At 35.1% G+C, this 13,249-nt stretch overlaps 1 protein-coding gene across 4 annotated transcripts in view; it reads left to right on the top strand.

Annotated features, from left to right (window-relative positions):
• Positions 1-12,658, top strand: part of LOC120633658 (fibroblast growth factor receptor homolog 1-like) — a 115,030-nt gene extending 102,372 nt beyond the window's left edge. For 2 of the 4 annotated variants that reach the window (XM_039903957.1, XM_039903958.1), the window contains exons 4-17: positions 141-262; positions 2,214-2,513; positions 3,215-3,409; positions 3,833-4,105; positions 4,420-4,611; positions 6,343-6,560; positions 7,096-7,231; positions 7,460-7,716; positions 8,018-8,255; positions 8,660-8,849; positions 8,967-9,075; positions 9,401-9,594; positions 10,714-10,851; positions 11,508-12,658. In XM_039903957.1, coding sequence (XP_039759891.1) covers positions 141-262; positions 2,214-2,513; positions 3,215-3,409; positions 3,833-4,105; positions 4,420-4,611; positions 6,343-6,560; positions 7,096-7,231; positions 7,460-7,716; positions 8,018-8,255; positions 8,660-8,849; positions 8,967-9,075; positions 9,401-9,594; positions 10,714-10,851; positions 11,508-11,712 — 2,767 coding nt within the window. In that variant the 3' untranslated portion in view covers positions 11,713-12,658. Of the gene's footprint in view, positions 1-140; positions 263-2,213; positions 2,514-3,214; positions 3,410-3,832; positions 4,106-4,419; positions 4,612-5,193; positions 5,397-6,342; positions 6,561-7,095; positions 7,232-7,459; positions 7,717-8,017; positions 8,256-8,659; positions 8,850-8,966; positions 9,076-9,400; positions 9,595-10,713; positions 10,852-11,507 lie in introns of all 4 variants that reach the window. The other 2 variants (XM_039903959.1, XM_039903960.1) reach the window with 2 other exon arrangements.
• The last annotated feature ends 591 nt before the right edge of the window (positions 12,659-13,249 follow it).

Below are 13,249 nucleotides of genomic sequence, written 5' to 3' on the forward strand. Positions count from 1 at the left end.
ATAGTGACAATAGTCGTTGAAGCCCACAAACCCGAATCGAAGTAGCGTGGTGGTTCAATGCGCCTAAAAAAACACAAATTTGTATAAGTCTAAGAATTACCCTCTACATGTGATTGATGAACTGATTTATATCTTTTTAGGTTAAAAATAAAGTCGTTTCGAGATGAAGACGCCGGAGTGTACACTTGTCATAATGAAGAGGATAAAGGAAAAGAAATGAGTGTCACAATTAAACATAAGCCAGATCTAAGCAATATAGAAGGTACGTCCCATATTATAATTATTTGATTTTTACTTAGAATACCTCTCATATATAAAGCGTAACAAGGCATACGAAAAGGCAAATAAAGAAATATATATAATTGCAAGCAAAATCGGATTATTTGCTAAATCAATATGTCTCTTAGTTAGATTTAACTTAATAATCTTTTAGTTAAGAATGCAAACAATGTTCTTCTTCTTATTCGGTTATTAAACAGCTTGTACAAGATGCGTTTTCTTTGCTTTACATTCTTTCACTAACAGCTAATTCCAACCATCAATTTCTTTGACATACAACAACTCTTATACAAAAGCCTGTTGTCTCCTCTTTGAACTCTACTTTCAAGCCTTTTCTTCAAATTTCTTTAACATTCTTCTGTAACTTGAACTTCCTCTTTTATAAGAATTTATCTTTAACGGTTTTTATTCTCACACAGTAAATTCATCTCAGTATCTACATTTTAGTACCACTGTTTTTTCGTTTTATTTTCCTCCCTATAATGTCCCAATATTCAGAAAATTTATTAAAATAATCAATAATTTACTTAAACTCTACAATATTAAACTAAAGAATACGCTAAGGAATTTAAAATTAATTTATTGTTATAACTTGGCTTCTATTCAACTAAATAGTCTTGAAGCAGTTTGCAATGTATTTAAAATGACGGCCAATTGGCGCAGTTTGCAGCAACCCTGCTTTCTGAGTCCAGGGCCGTGGGTTCGATTCCCACAACTGGAAAATGTTTGTGTGATGAGCATGAATGTTTGTCAGTGTCTGGGTGTTTATATGTGTATTCTATGTATTTATGTATATTACTCATTAAAAAAAAAAATATTCATCAGTCATCTTAGTACCCATAACACAAGCTACGCTTACTTTGGGGCTAGATGGCGGTGTGTGTATTGTCGTAGTATATTTATTTATTTATTTATTTATTTAAAATAAAAACAAAACCAGATCAACGGTTATATCAAAGATTTAATATTCTGAGTTCGTGGGTTCGATTCCCACTACTGGAAAAATGTTTGTGTGATGAACATGAATGCTTTCATCGTCTGGGTGTTTACCTATATATTATAACTATTTATGTACTTATTGTTAATTAAAATATTCATCAGTCATCTTAGTATCCATAACACACTAGGTATGCTTACTTTGGGGCTAGATGGCGATGTCTGTATTGTCCTAGTATATTTATTTATTTTAAACAAGTAAGTTAAGTCACTATGAGAAAATTATTTTCTCATACTGCCTATAAATTTGTAAATACTTCTCTGAGGTTGCATATTTGCATAGTCTCTAACATTTCCTAAAACCACTTCAATATCCGCTGTCTATTAGACGATTACTGCTTTCGAGCCCGTAGGTATGTGTGGTCGTAAGCTGAATCTGTCCTTACATATCTCGATATTACATTTAATCGACGACTTCAGTGCCCTCCAGATGTGTAAACATAGCCGTCCTGGATTCCTCAGTACGAGAAATGTAAATTTGTATTCCGTATGTTTGCCAACATAATATTATTTCCAATTAAATCATTCGAGTGCTCTTTAACTTTCTTACATTATTAACGCACTAAAATTTACAAAATGCGCGAAGTTAAAATTTATTTGGCTGAGTTTAAGAGAGTTTTTTTGAAAACCAAATTAATTTTACGGCCATCTTACAAAGCTTATAAATATTTAAGATCATTTAAATAGTATAAACGTTAAAGACTAGTGAAAGATTAGTCACTTTGATTTTGATCTTTCTTGGGATTCAAAAACACAAGAAAGATCATTAGAACATCATCATTATTACAATCATTTAAATTATGACTAGACAGACGACATTAAAATATGGCTAGTAGGAAGCCACTGGATACATATGGAACAAGCAGTGTGATGGATAAACACCTTGTATGGGAACGGTGACGAGCAGAAGAAATTTTTTTAATCGTTTTTGTTCGCAGAATACCAATCAGATGTGGACGTATTGAGACCGATACAAGATATACTATCCCAACATTCGGCTCCCCTAGTCAAGAAAGACATAAATGAAGAGAACGCGACTGATCCTAGACTTAAGTACCAGTTGTATGAAACAACTGACGACGATATTGATGCCAGTAACGAGAAATCGCACCTTAACAATGGTTATTTTGATGCTACTAAAGAAAAATACGCACCGAAGTTTAAACATCCTACGAGAATGTTTAAAATGGAAATAAAGCCACCGGGAACCACTATTCGTTTTAAATGTGTTGCTGAAGGTAAATATAATTTGAAAAAAAAAAATACCAATAAGACCAACACCAAATACAAGTCATGACTATGCTGATCAAAACTTACAGCGATTCAATTGCGAATTTTATAGTAGTTGGACTTGGAAATTGCTTAAGAGAGGCGGGGGAAATGTTTGCTGACTACTTGAAAGTAATATTGGTTTTTATTACCCATATCGAAACCATTTTCACAACTTGAAAATAATTCGTGACATCAGCACGAGTCCTGCGCTAGTGCGGCAACATGCGATAAAATTTTAAATTCAAGTTTAGTATAGAAACATTTCGAATCTAAAAGTTCTGAAGTGAACGGCCAACTGCACGTAACACGTGAACAGTAAGCTATCACTGCTTGCCTACGGTAGTATGCGTAAAAAAAACGGCGTGTCGATAACGACCAGTAACCTTTAGAATTTCTCAGTTTAGGGCTTTTTCAGCTATTAAATATCACTTGTTTTAACGGTTAAGAAAAGCATCATCAGAAAACCTGCTGGCCTGAGAGTTCTCCATAATGTTCTCGAAGGCGTGTGAAGTCTACCAATGTATATTTAACAGCGTGGTGGACTACGGCCTTGACACTTCTCATTCTTAAAAGAGATATGTGTCCTGTAGTAGGCCGGTGATGGGTTGCTCATGATGACGTAGTGCACTAAAGAAATCTCAATTTTATTAAAATCTAAACCTTGCAGGTAATCCCATGCCGAACATCACCTGGTACAAAAATAATGGGACACCAATATCGAGGAGTTACTTCAAACCGACCTACGGAAAATGGTATATGGAATTTGAAGAATTAACGAAGGCTGATGAGGGAAACTATACATGCAAAGTTTGCAACGAATTGGGTTGTATCGAATACACATACACACTTCAAATATATAAAGGTAAATTTTATTTGCTTTAACACAAACAATACATTTGAATATTAAGATTCTTGTAAATATACCTATCCGTTCTACAAGTGTTTTAGAAGTATTTGTAATCCAAACACTTTGCCAAGTTTGCATATATTTTGTCACAATATGATCTTGAGGTTTGTGTGTAAAAATGCCTCGCTATCTCTTGCCTTCCATTCCTTCGGTGGTTGGTAACTGAGTAAGTCTTTTAAAAAAATATTACTTAGAAGTAAGACCTTTAAATTGTTAATTTCTACTGACTGAATTTTACTTAGTCGGATATTCACCTATCATGATGGCACAATTTTGCCTAGAAGTAAAATAAAAAAAAATAGCCATAATATAAGTTTCATATAAGCTAATAAATCTAACGATGAATAAAAATGATTTAAAAGTCACATTTATTCGTAGCAATGCCTGAAATACTTTCCCAACATTCCGCGCCATTAGTTGAGAACAACACTATCGAAGAGAACGCGACTGATCCTAGACTCAAATATAAAGAGTATGACGTCACGAAGGACGACGATATTGATGATAAGAATGAAAAAGAACATCTTAACTACGGTCATGTAGATGTTACAAAATCGAAATATGCACCAAAGTTCAAGCATCCTACGAAATTATTTAAAATGGAAATGAAACCAGCAGGAAGCTCTATTCGGTTTAAGTGCGCGGCCGAAGGTAAGCTATTAATTATTAAAAATCATTCCCACTTGCAGATATTCGAAGCTAAAATTAATATGATTTTGATCGGCGGCGGCAAACTAATAAGACATTAAAATTCATCTAGACATAGACTTTAGAAAAGAGATTGTATAAAATCAGGAGCAAGATCTGAAACTTTGTAAAGAAGTATTTATTGTAGATGCAATTCTAAAAGCTTAAATGTAAGCAAGACCAGGCGTGAATATAAAAGTTCTAAAATTAAACGCGGGTCATATGTACGTTAGCACACGAGAATAACCTTAACTTTATTACAATGTAAACATTCGCAGGTAATCCCATGCCGAACATCACCTGGTACAAAAATAACGGTACACCAATATCGAGGAGTTTCTTCAAGCCCTCGTATGGAAAATGGTCTATGGCAATCGATGAATTAACAAAGGCAGATAACGGAAACTATACATGCAAAGTGTGTAATGAATTGGGTTGTGTTGAGCATACGTACACACTACATATACAAGGTAAATTTTATTATATCACACTATCGAGTATTGAGATTCTAATAACTGTCAACGCGGTATGACTCGTAATACAAATATATTTTACGATCTCATTTCGCTGGTCAAAGAGAATCTTGGATTATATATGACGTAAAGCTATCTCTCAGAGTTGACCACCCTTAGCTTTTTTAAGGGCTATTAAATGAACTTACATCCTTCATCGATATTTCAATTGGGGCATTTTTTATTGAACGCCAAAAGTGTGCCCTCCTCTTCAACCTACTTATTGTATCTATTTGTAAAAGACAGGTCCAAGCATATTTAATTTGCTTTGTTGGTTCTTCTTTTTTTATCGTACGTTTTTGACGACAATGACATATCAAATTTTAATAAATTTAAATACGTGTATAACATGTATAAAATGTAAAAACAAATGTTATTATTACAAAAACATTACAAATATGAGAATTTGTGAAGTTGCTGGAATACTTGGATATATTAAACATGAACAAAGCTATAAATACAAAAAATTTAAAAATTGTAATTTCGTAAAATTGTTCAGCTCGCATAGAAAAATAACTGTAACAAAATATGTTGCTTTAGAACGCTACCCTTCTAAGCCGTACATAAAAGAAGGACATCCAGGAAACGTCACGGTGCTTGTCAATGAAACTGTCACGTTGACCTGCCCACCGGTTTCTGATTTGGAGCCTTACCTTTACTGGCTCAGGCCTACGAATTACACCGTTAAAGATACAGAGGTTGGACCAAGTGACGCGCCAGCTCCTGTAGGAGATTTCATTGAGGTGTTTCTTTATTTAGAATTTAGGTGACGGTACCTAACTTGGTTACGGTGACGAAAAAGGGCAATTCATGCAAAATTAATGCAATTCAAGAAACTAATTAAATATTTAGATAAAAAAGAAGAGTTTTCTTTTTTATCTAGATATTTTATTAGTTTCTTAGTTTTTGGTTAACGTACTGTGAAGTTAGACCTGATTTAATTTTGAAATACTTAAACACATCATATTTAAAACGTATTACTCTGTGTTGATAAAATTATCCGCATTTGAAAAGTGGTGGATCCTTTTTGTTTAGTTTTTTCAGTATTCAATACTTTTTATTATCTTCTTTTGAAATGGAGCAAAGTAAAATTTCGCATAAATTGCCACATGGAACTACGACGGTATTTAGACATAAAAATGTTGTAGTCACTATTTTGTTGTCACTTTTAAAAGATAAATAATTTTCATTCCAAAGTAACATGGTTTAACGTTAGATCTTATGGTGAAGGGTATTAATTAATTGGTGATGGTTAATGTTTAAAATTCACATGCACAGAAATGGAGATGAATCTTATTATAGTGCGAATTATTATTACTTTGATAAAATATCCTTCAAAAAGTTTAATAATAATTCTAGCGATAAAATTACTGTAATGTACATGATATTATCATTCAGTAAATGAACGTATCTTGACTAAATCGCACTGTAATAAGATTGAAATATTTGTTTTGTCACTCTAAATTAAGAAATCTTTACTCTTAGTTTTTACACGAATATTTGTGATGTAACTAAATAAATTGTAAAATCTAACGAACATGGTCTGTTTTAACTCTCACTTGAAGAAAAATGTTCTTGCAAACCTACGATTATAAATTCCGTAAAGGACCAACTATAACATCCTCGCATAGATATAAGTTTAATCCGAGATTGAATCCTAAATTAATTGGTACATATCTTCCTTTATAGAGCGTTTATACGCAAAGCCCGTCTTAACCGTAGCAGCTGTTAACCTGACCAAAGTGGTTGGGTCCACTGCTATATTCAGCTGTGAATTCCTTAGTGATCTCCACCCATACATTTACTGGATGTACTTCAGTAAAAACGAGTACATCTATAATGAGACCACGACTGACCCCTCTTCGAAGGAGTCCGTTGTATATGAGGATCAAACTAAATTTGTTACGGTGAGGGTTGTGTCACTAACAATTGCTTTTTGTTATGTGTGTGCATGTGTAGTAGTAGGATCTAAAACATAATCACTCAAAAGTACTACATTACTCTTTAGAAGTTTACCTGTATTAACGTTCGTTCGTTCGAATTGTGTGTTGCAATAACTTAAATTTATAATGTGCTTCTAACTTTTATCAGTGTTGTTGAAGCCGATACTTAACTTAAATATACAATATACAAGATAGCATAAATTATAATACCTGACTGCATGACGATCAATTTCGGTAGCCATAAAATTATACTAACCTTATTTCAAAGGAAAATGAACAGCATGGACTATTAAGCTTATTTAATCTTAGCGTAAGTTAAAAAGTAAAGTTATCCTATAATCTTAAGCTTCAAATGTTAAAAATTAAATGTAAAGAGGTCTGAAATACGTAAACGATCCATGCTCCCGAACTCCTGCATTTGGTCAAGCCCAAAGTGTTAATGTTTTTTGCTTGTTTAAACCGATAAAATTTTATACTTATTCGGTTTTGAATTTTCCAGAGTGAAAACCCAGCAGATAAACCGGAACAATTAACGATTTATAATGTAACGAAAGAAGACGAGGGCTGGTATGTGTGTGTTGCACTAAACTCGCTCGGTAACACTACAGCGAAAGGTTACCTTACTGTATTGGATTGTAAGTAAATTTTCCTTTTTAATTGTATAAAAGGATTTGGTCACTTGTAGTTTTCTTTTCAATATTTCCTAGAATTTTTAATTATTTATCAATAATTTATGCCTTTATTTTTTTTTAATAAAAAAAATACATTTGATTTTATACTCATCGTTTTATTCTTAGCGTGTTTGTTTTTGATTCTGTTGCTCTAATTCAAGTTCAATTTGTCTAATTTCGCAAATTTTACAGCATTACCAGAAACCAAACCCCTTGATCACGGCAAACACAGCCTGCTTATAAACGTATTGACTGCTGTATTGGGAGCCATGTTCTTTGTAGCGGCCATCATAGTAGTGATGATATTCAAGAGGCTTAAAGAGGAGAAGATAAAGAAGCAATTAGCTATAGAGACAGCGAGGGCGGTGATAGTGACGCATTGGACGAAGAAAGTGACTGTAGAAAAACCACAGATGAATGGAACGCAGAACACTACTGAAGAAGGCTTAGTAAGTATGATTTAAGTGAAAACCCCTGAAACTATAAGGCTTAAATTAAATATTAAGCTTTAAGAAAGGATTTCATTAGGCCCCTACTCATGTGAATCCTTGACATGCTTCTTTGGACATCTATCTGGATTTCTGTCTAATTCTAACGAATGATGTCGAATATGAATATTCAACGGCTGAAAATAATGTTAGAATATCAATACGTAAACATGATTTCCTGTAAAAAATTGTTATTTTTTTATTTAGATTCGGACATTTAACATGCCAGTTTAATTATTTTATTCAAATTTTATCGTTACAGTTAATGCCAGTAGTGAAGATCGAGAAGCAAAAACTCTCTCAAGTGCAAAGTAACTGCGATGCAATGATGATGTCGGAATACGAACTACCCGTAGACATAGACTGGGAGGTTCCCAGAGAGTCACTCAGTATTGGCAAGGTGCTTGGGGAAGGAGAATTCGGAAAAGTTGTAAAAGCGGAATGCGTGGGAATTGTGAAGCCGGGGGTACAGTCTGTCGTGGCCGTTAAGATGCTGAAAGGTACCTATTTTTGTTCGTACTTCATTATTATTCAAAGCAAACTTAAAATTAAAAATATTGATATTAGGAGAAAATTCAATTATTTTAAATTTTTAATTTACATATTTTATTCCTGACATTAAATTATACATTTAATTTTCACAACTAGCAACAATAAATAAAGAAAAGGATCATAAAGAGAATATGTAATTTTTTATTTGTGCTTAAAGCAATAGACGTAGAACATTTCAGTTGATAATATTTCAGTGACGTCTTTAAGAAATAAATAATATTTGACAGTGCAGGTAGCAACTGTAATTGTAGTATCTTAAAAAATTTTTGGGACTTTGATTTATTTTTAGAAAATATAGAGCCTTTTTCTGGGTAAAAGAAATGACTGTAGCCAAATAATTATTTTTCAACAGAGGGCCATACAGACGCAGAGATGATGGCGCTTGTGTCAGAAATGGAGATGATGAAGATGATCGGCAAGCACGTAAACATCATTAATCTTTTGGGATGCTGCACACAAGACGGGCCCCTCTATGTGATAGTTGAATATGCGCCCAATGGCAACCTCCGAGAGTTTCTGAGAAACCATAGACCTGGAAACAGGTAAATAAATATCTATGGATATTTTTATATTAACATTACTGATGAGGGACATATTTTTGAGATTTTTGTCATTGATGGTTGAGAATGCAACATCTAGATACATAAAATTGTTTACAGGTATGAATCAGATGTAGAAGATAAAACAAAGAAAACACTAACACAAAAGGACTTAGTGTCATATTCTTACCAAATTGCGAGAGGCATGGAGTATTTAGCGTCTCGAAGAGTAAGTAAATCATCGTTTACTAAATTAAAAATTATGTTCTCATCTGACGGTTCTAAATTACAAAAAATGGCAACATTTGGCGTGATTTTTTAATTTATGAATCTTCATTTTGTAACATTTACTTATTTCATTTTTCTTTAGCTATAAACTTTGAATATATGATTTATGTTATCTCTTATTTACCAACGTAATGTTTTGTACTGAACGAGTTCGTATGACTTTATAATTCCAAGAATTAACTTCGATAGCGATAGGCAAAATACTCGCTACGCCATCTATCGCAAATGACGTTAAGCTAATTCAATTTAATTACTATGATTTATAGTGCATACATCGAGATCTTGCAGCTCGCAACGTTCTCGTCACAGACGACTGTGTGCTCAAAATAGCGGACTTTGGACTCGCGAAGGACGTCCATAGCAATGATTACTACCGCAAGAAGACTGAGGGTCGATTACCAGTTCGGTGGATGGCACCCGAGTCGCTTTACCACAAAGTATTTACCACGCAGACTGATGTGTGAGTATTTTTACATCTTCCATTATATTTATTTAGCATAGTCTAGTATAGCAATAGTCCAGTGGGTACGACATCGGACTGCCGTTAGAGTACACTGACTTTAATCGTAGCAGTTGTATAGTATATGGTGCAGTGGCGTGCATAAAGGGTATGCACAGGGTATGCAGATGATATCAAATGAAAAAAATCTCCAGTATGAGTTATAAATACTTAAGGGTAGGGTTTTTTATAACTCTTACAATGTTAAGTTAAGTTAAGTTAAGTTTTTTATAACTGGTACTGGAGATTTTCTTCATTTAATGTCATCGCATACCCTCTATGCACGCCACTGATATGGTGTCATATTGTATACAGAAGATTATCAAATTAATTATTACTTCAATGGTGAAGGGCAACTTGGTGAGGAAATATTACGAATAACTCTAAGGTTTGTAGGTTACACCTGAGAGTTCTTCATAATGTTTTCAAGGCGTGTGAAGTGTATCAATCCGAACTTCGACAGTGTGGTGGACTACGGCCTCCTTCTCATTTTGACGAATCAATAGTTCGCTCGTTAGTGCTCGTTCTCCAAGTGGGCCGGTAATCGGTAGATAATTATGATGAATTATGATATATTTCATTAAAAGAACCTACTTATAGTGGTATTGCGGTCGAATTTATTGGGCAATAAATGAACCATTTGTGTTGTACCAAATTATCTGGTTTGTGTATTTGCTCTAAACATTTTGTAAGGCGTCCACTTTATATGTTAAAGAATTATAAGCGTTCTTACTCCAGGTACGATAGCTCTTAATTCTTACATAGAAAATTAGCGACTTTGTTGAGAGACTCCAATAGCGGTTAGTTAATAGTTGCTATTCATTATTCGTTCACAATCCTCAGAAGCTTTACCACTGTACTGTAATAAAAATTGCTTGTTAGTTAGCTCTCCAGCCTGGATTATAATAGAATACCTCACCGTAGGAACTGTAATGAGGACACAGAGTACAATTTCTTATTTTTAGTCTGCTAACCTAACCTAAAAAATTGTTGCACGACCTGGAAAATGAATCCAGAAGTAAATCGAGCAATGAGGCTATAAATACCTACCTAGATACTGATTTTTTATTGGCATTTCAGCTGGTCCTTTGGTGTTCTACTGTGGGAAATCATGACGTTGGGCGGTACGCCGTACCCCACGGTACCAGGGCAGTACATGTACCAGCATCTCAGCGCGGGCCACAGGATGGAGAAACCGCCGTGCTGTAGTTTAGAAATGTAAGTGACGTTGACGTTTAACAAACCGCCAATGAGTTATCAGCTATTAGAGATTTGTCTGCGTCCAGATAAATGTAAGAAATGAATACGGTTCCAAAATTTGTTTGTCGTTGTGTGTATAAATCTATCAGGGAGATTTGGAGCATATTCAATACCAGAAACCCAAATTTGTTTCTGTGGCGCATGGATCTTAAAATCAGGAGATAACCTAACTTTGAGAACAAATACAATAAGAAAGCGGTGAGAGCCTAGTGGGTGGGACTTTGTCTTTACTTTTGGGGGGGGGCGATTTCAAATCCCGGCACGCAACTCTAACTGTCTAAGTTATATGCGTTTTAATGCAGTAAAATACCACTTGCTTCAACGGTGACGGAAAACATCGTGAGGTAACCTGCATACCTGAGAGCTCGCCATAATGTTCTCAAAGGTGTGTGAAGTCCACCAATCTGTACTGCGCCAGCGTGGTGGACTACGGTCTTAACCCCTTCTCACTGTGGGAGGAGACCCGTGCCCTGTAGTGGGCCGGTAATGGGTTGATAGAATGAAGCGAGGATTAAAGCATTTGTAAGTGACACTCGTAAATGTTCGACATTTCGGTTTTCTAAAAGCCTAGCAGTTGGATATAGGATGATGATTTCAACTTTACTTTATTGCAGATACATGCTAATGCGAGAATGCTGGTCTTTCTCCCCTGGCGACCGGCCGTCCTTCACAGAGCTGGTCGAGGACCTGGACAAGATCCTCACCGTGACCGCCAATCAGGAGTACCTGGACCTTGGGCTACCGCAGCTGGACACCCCTCCATCCAGTTACGATGGCTCAGGGGACGAGAGTGATAGTGAATTTCCTTTTATAAAATAAAACATTTTTATACCAGTGACTTGTACAAGTACATGTGAAAAGCATTTTAAGTGAAACTATCAATTATTTCACCTAAAACCTAAGTGACATAAGTGTCTTCTTAAGTTTTATATTCGGATGAGATGAAGCAGCTATCATACTGAGTATTATAAATGCTACATTGTTTTCGACAGAACTTATCGAGATTATTTTTGTCCTGAAACACTTTACACGGATAAATTTACTGCTACTGTTGTTATCTAGATAGTTGTCGACCAATATTTTTGGACCATGACCCTTGTACTTTGATGACGAATTATAAACGTCACAAATCTTCGTTATTTTTTCCTGAAAAAAGAAATTGGCAATACTTAAGTTGGACATGGTTCAGTTCAAATGTCACATTTTATTTATTTTCCTTCATAATGTAGTAGGTAGTTAATAGAGGTTTGAGGATCGGCCAAATATACAATTTTGGATCTACCCAATACTGTCTATCAAACTGTATTGGCTGAGCAAACTGTAGTGTTTGGGAGACATAGCAATGGCTCTTTACCGATGATCGAAGTCGAATGTTTACGGGAGAGCAACTATTCCCCGGTATTGTTCTTACTAGCGACAAGAGGTTCCGGCCTACTAGTGTGGTTATGGGCCTCAAAGTCGTTTCGTCCACGAATCCCATGTTAATGATGCTTTCACCAACTTGCGCAGCGGCGTTTGTAATATCTGGTGTTTTCTGGAGCACTGGAGATAGTGTACGCCAGGTTCGACCACTGTTGCTATTCTATGGATGTTTGTGCACGGTTGGCTGTCAGTTCGAGTGAACATGCGACATGCCGTTGGATTCATTCTAGAGACGAAGTTAATGTCGTTACTGACAAACCTTGAGGTACCAAAGCCTAAAATGCTATTTCCTGGTCTTGATGTTGCAGTTGTCGTACGGGCTCCGTACTCAGAATGATATCACTCCAGTCTTCCCCGCATGCTCGGTCATCTTCGATCCGCCCTTCATGTGAACGGCGGCGAAAGTGACCTTGTGACCCGTCCGATCCCGGAATTTGCATTTCACAATCATTATTCGATATATAAGTCAATGGGATCTAAGGTTACGGCTTTCACACGGTATACAAAGATGGCGCTGTTTTAAGAACCATCTCATCTCTCTCCTCACAACGTTTTCATCACATAATAGATGGCGCTGCCGCAATTTAGTCACGCTAAATATTTAGTAATCATATGTTAGGATCAAGAAAAAGTTAGTTGACGAATTTTGTATTTAGATTAAATAATTTTTAGTCAGTTAATTTTTTACGAAATGTAAATTTATATAGGAATCGTATGTCAATAATTTTCCCACCTTAGGTAGTTATTTAGAACAGACTCGATGTAATATAAAATCGTCTACGAACTATTATTTTAGTTTTAGATTAGTTAAATCCATAGTATTGTATTAAAGTTATTTTATTGTATTTATTTTGGACTGAATGTCGTGAAAATGCAGTTATATTTTAAGTTTTATTTGAGAATTTTGAACGACCGCATTGTGCAAGTACTCGTA

Source organism: Pararge aegeria, chromosome 22 (genome assembly GCF_905163445.1).
Source record: "Pararge aegeria chromosome 22, ilParAegt1.1, whole genome shotgun sequence".
Taxonomy (NCBI): Eukaryota; Metazoa; Arthropoda; class Insecta; order Lepidoptera; family Nymphalidae; genus Pararge; species Pararge aegeria.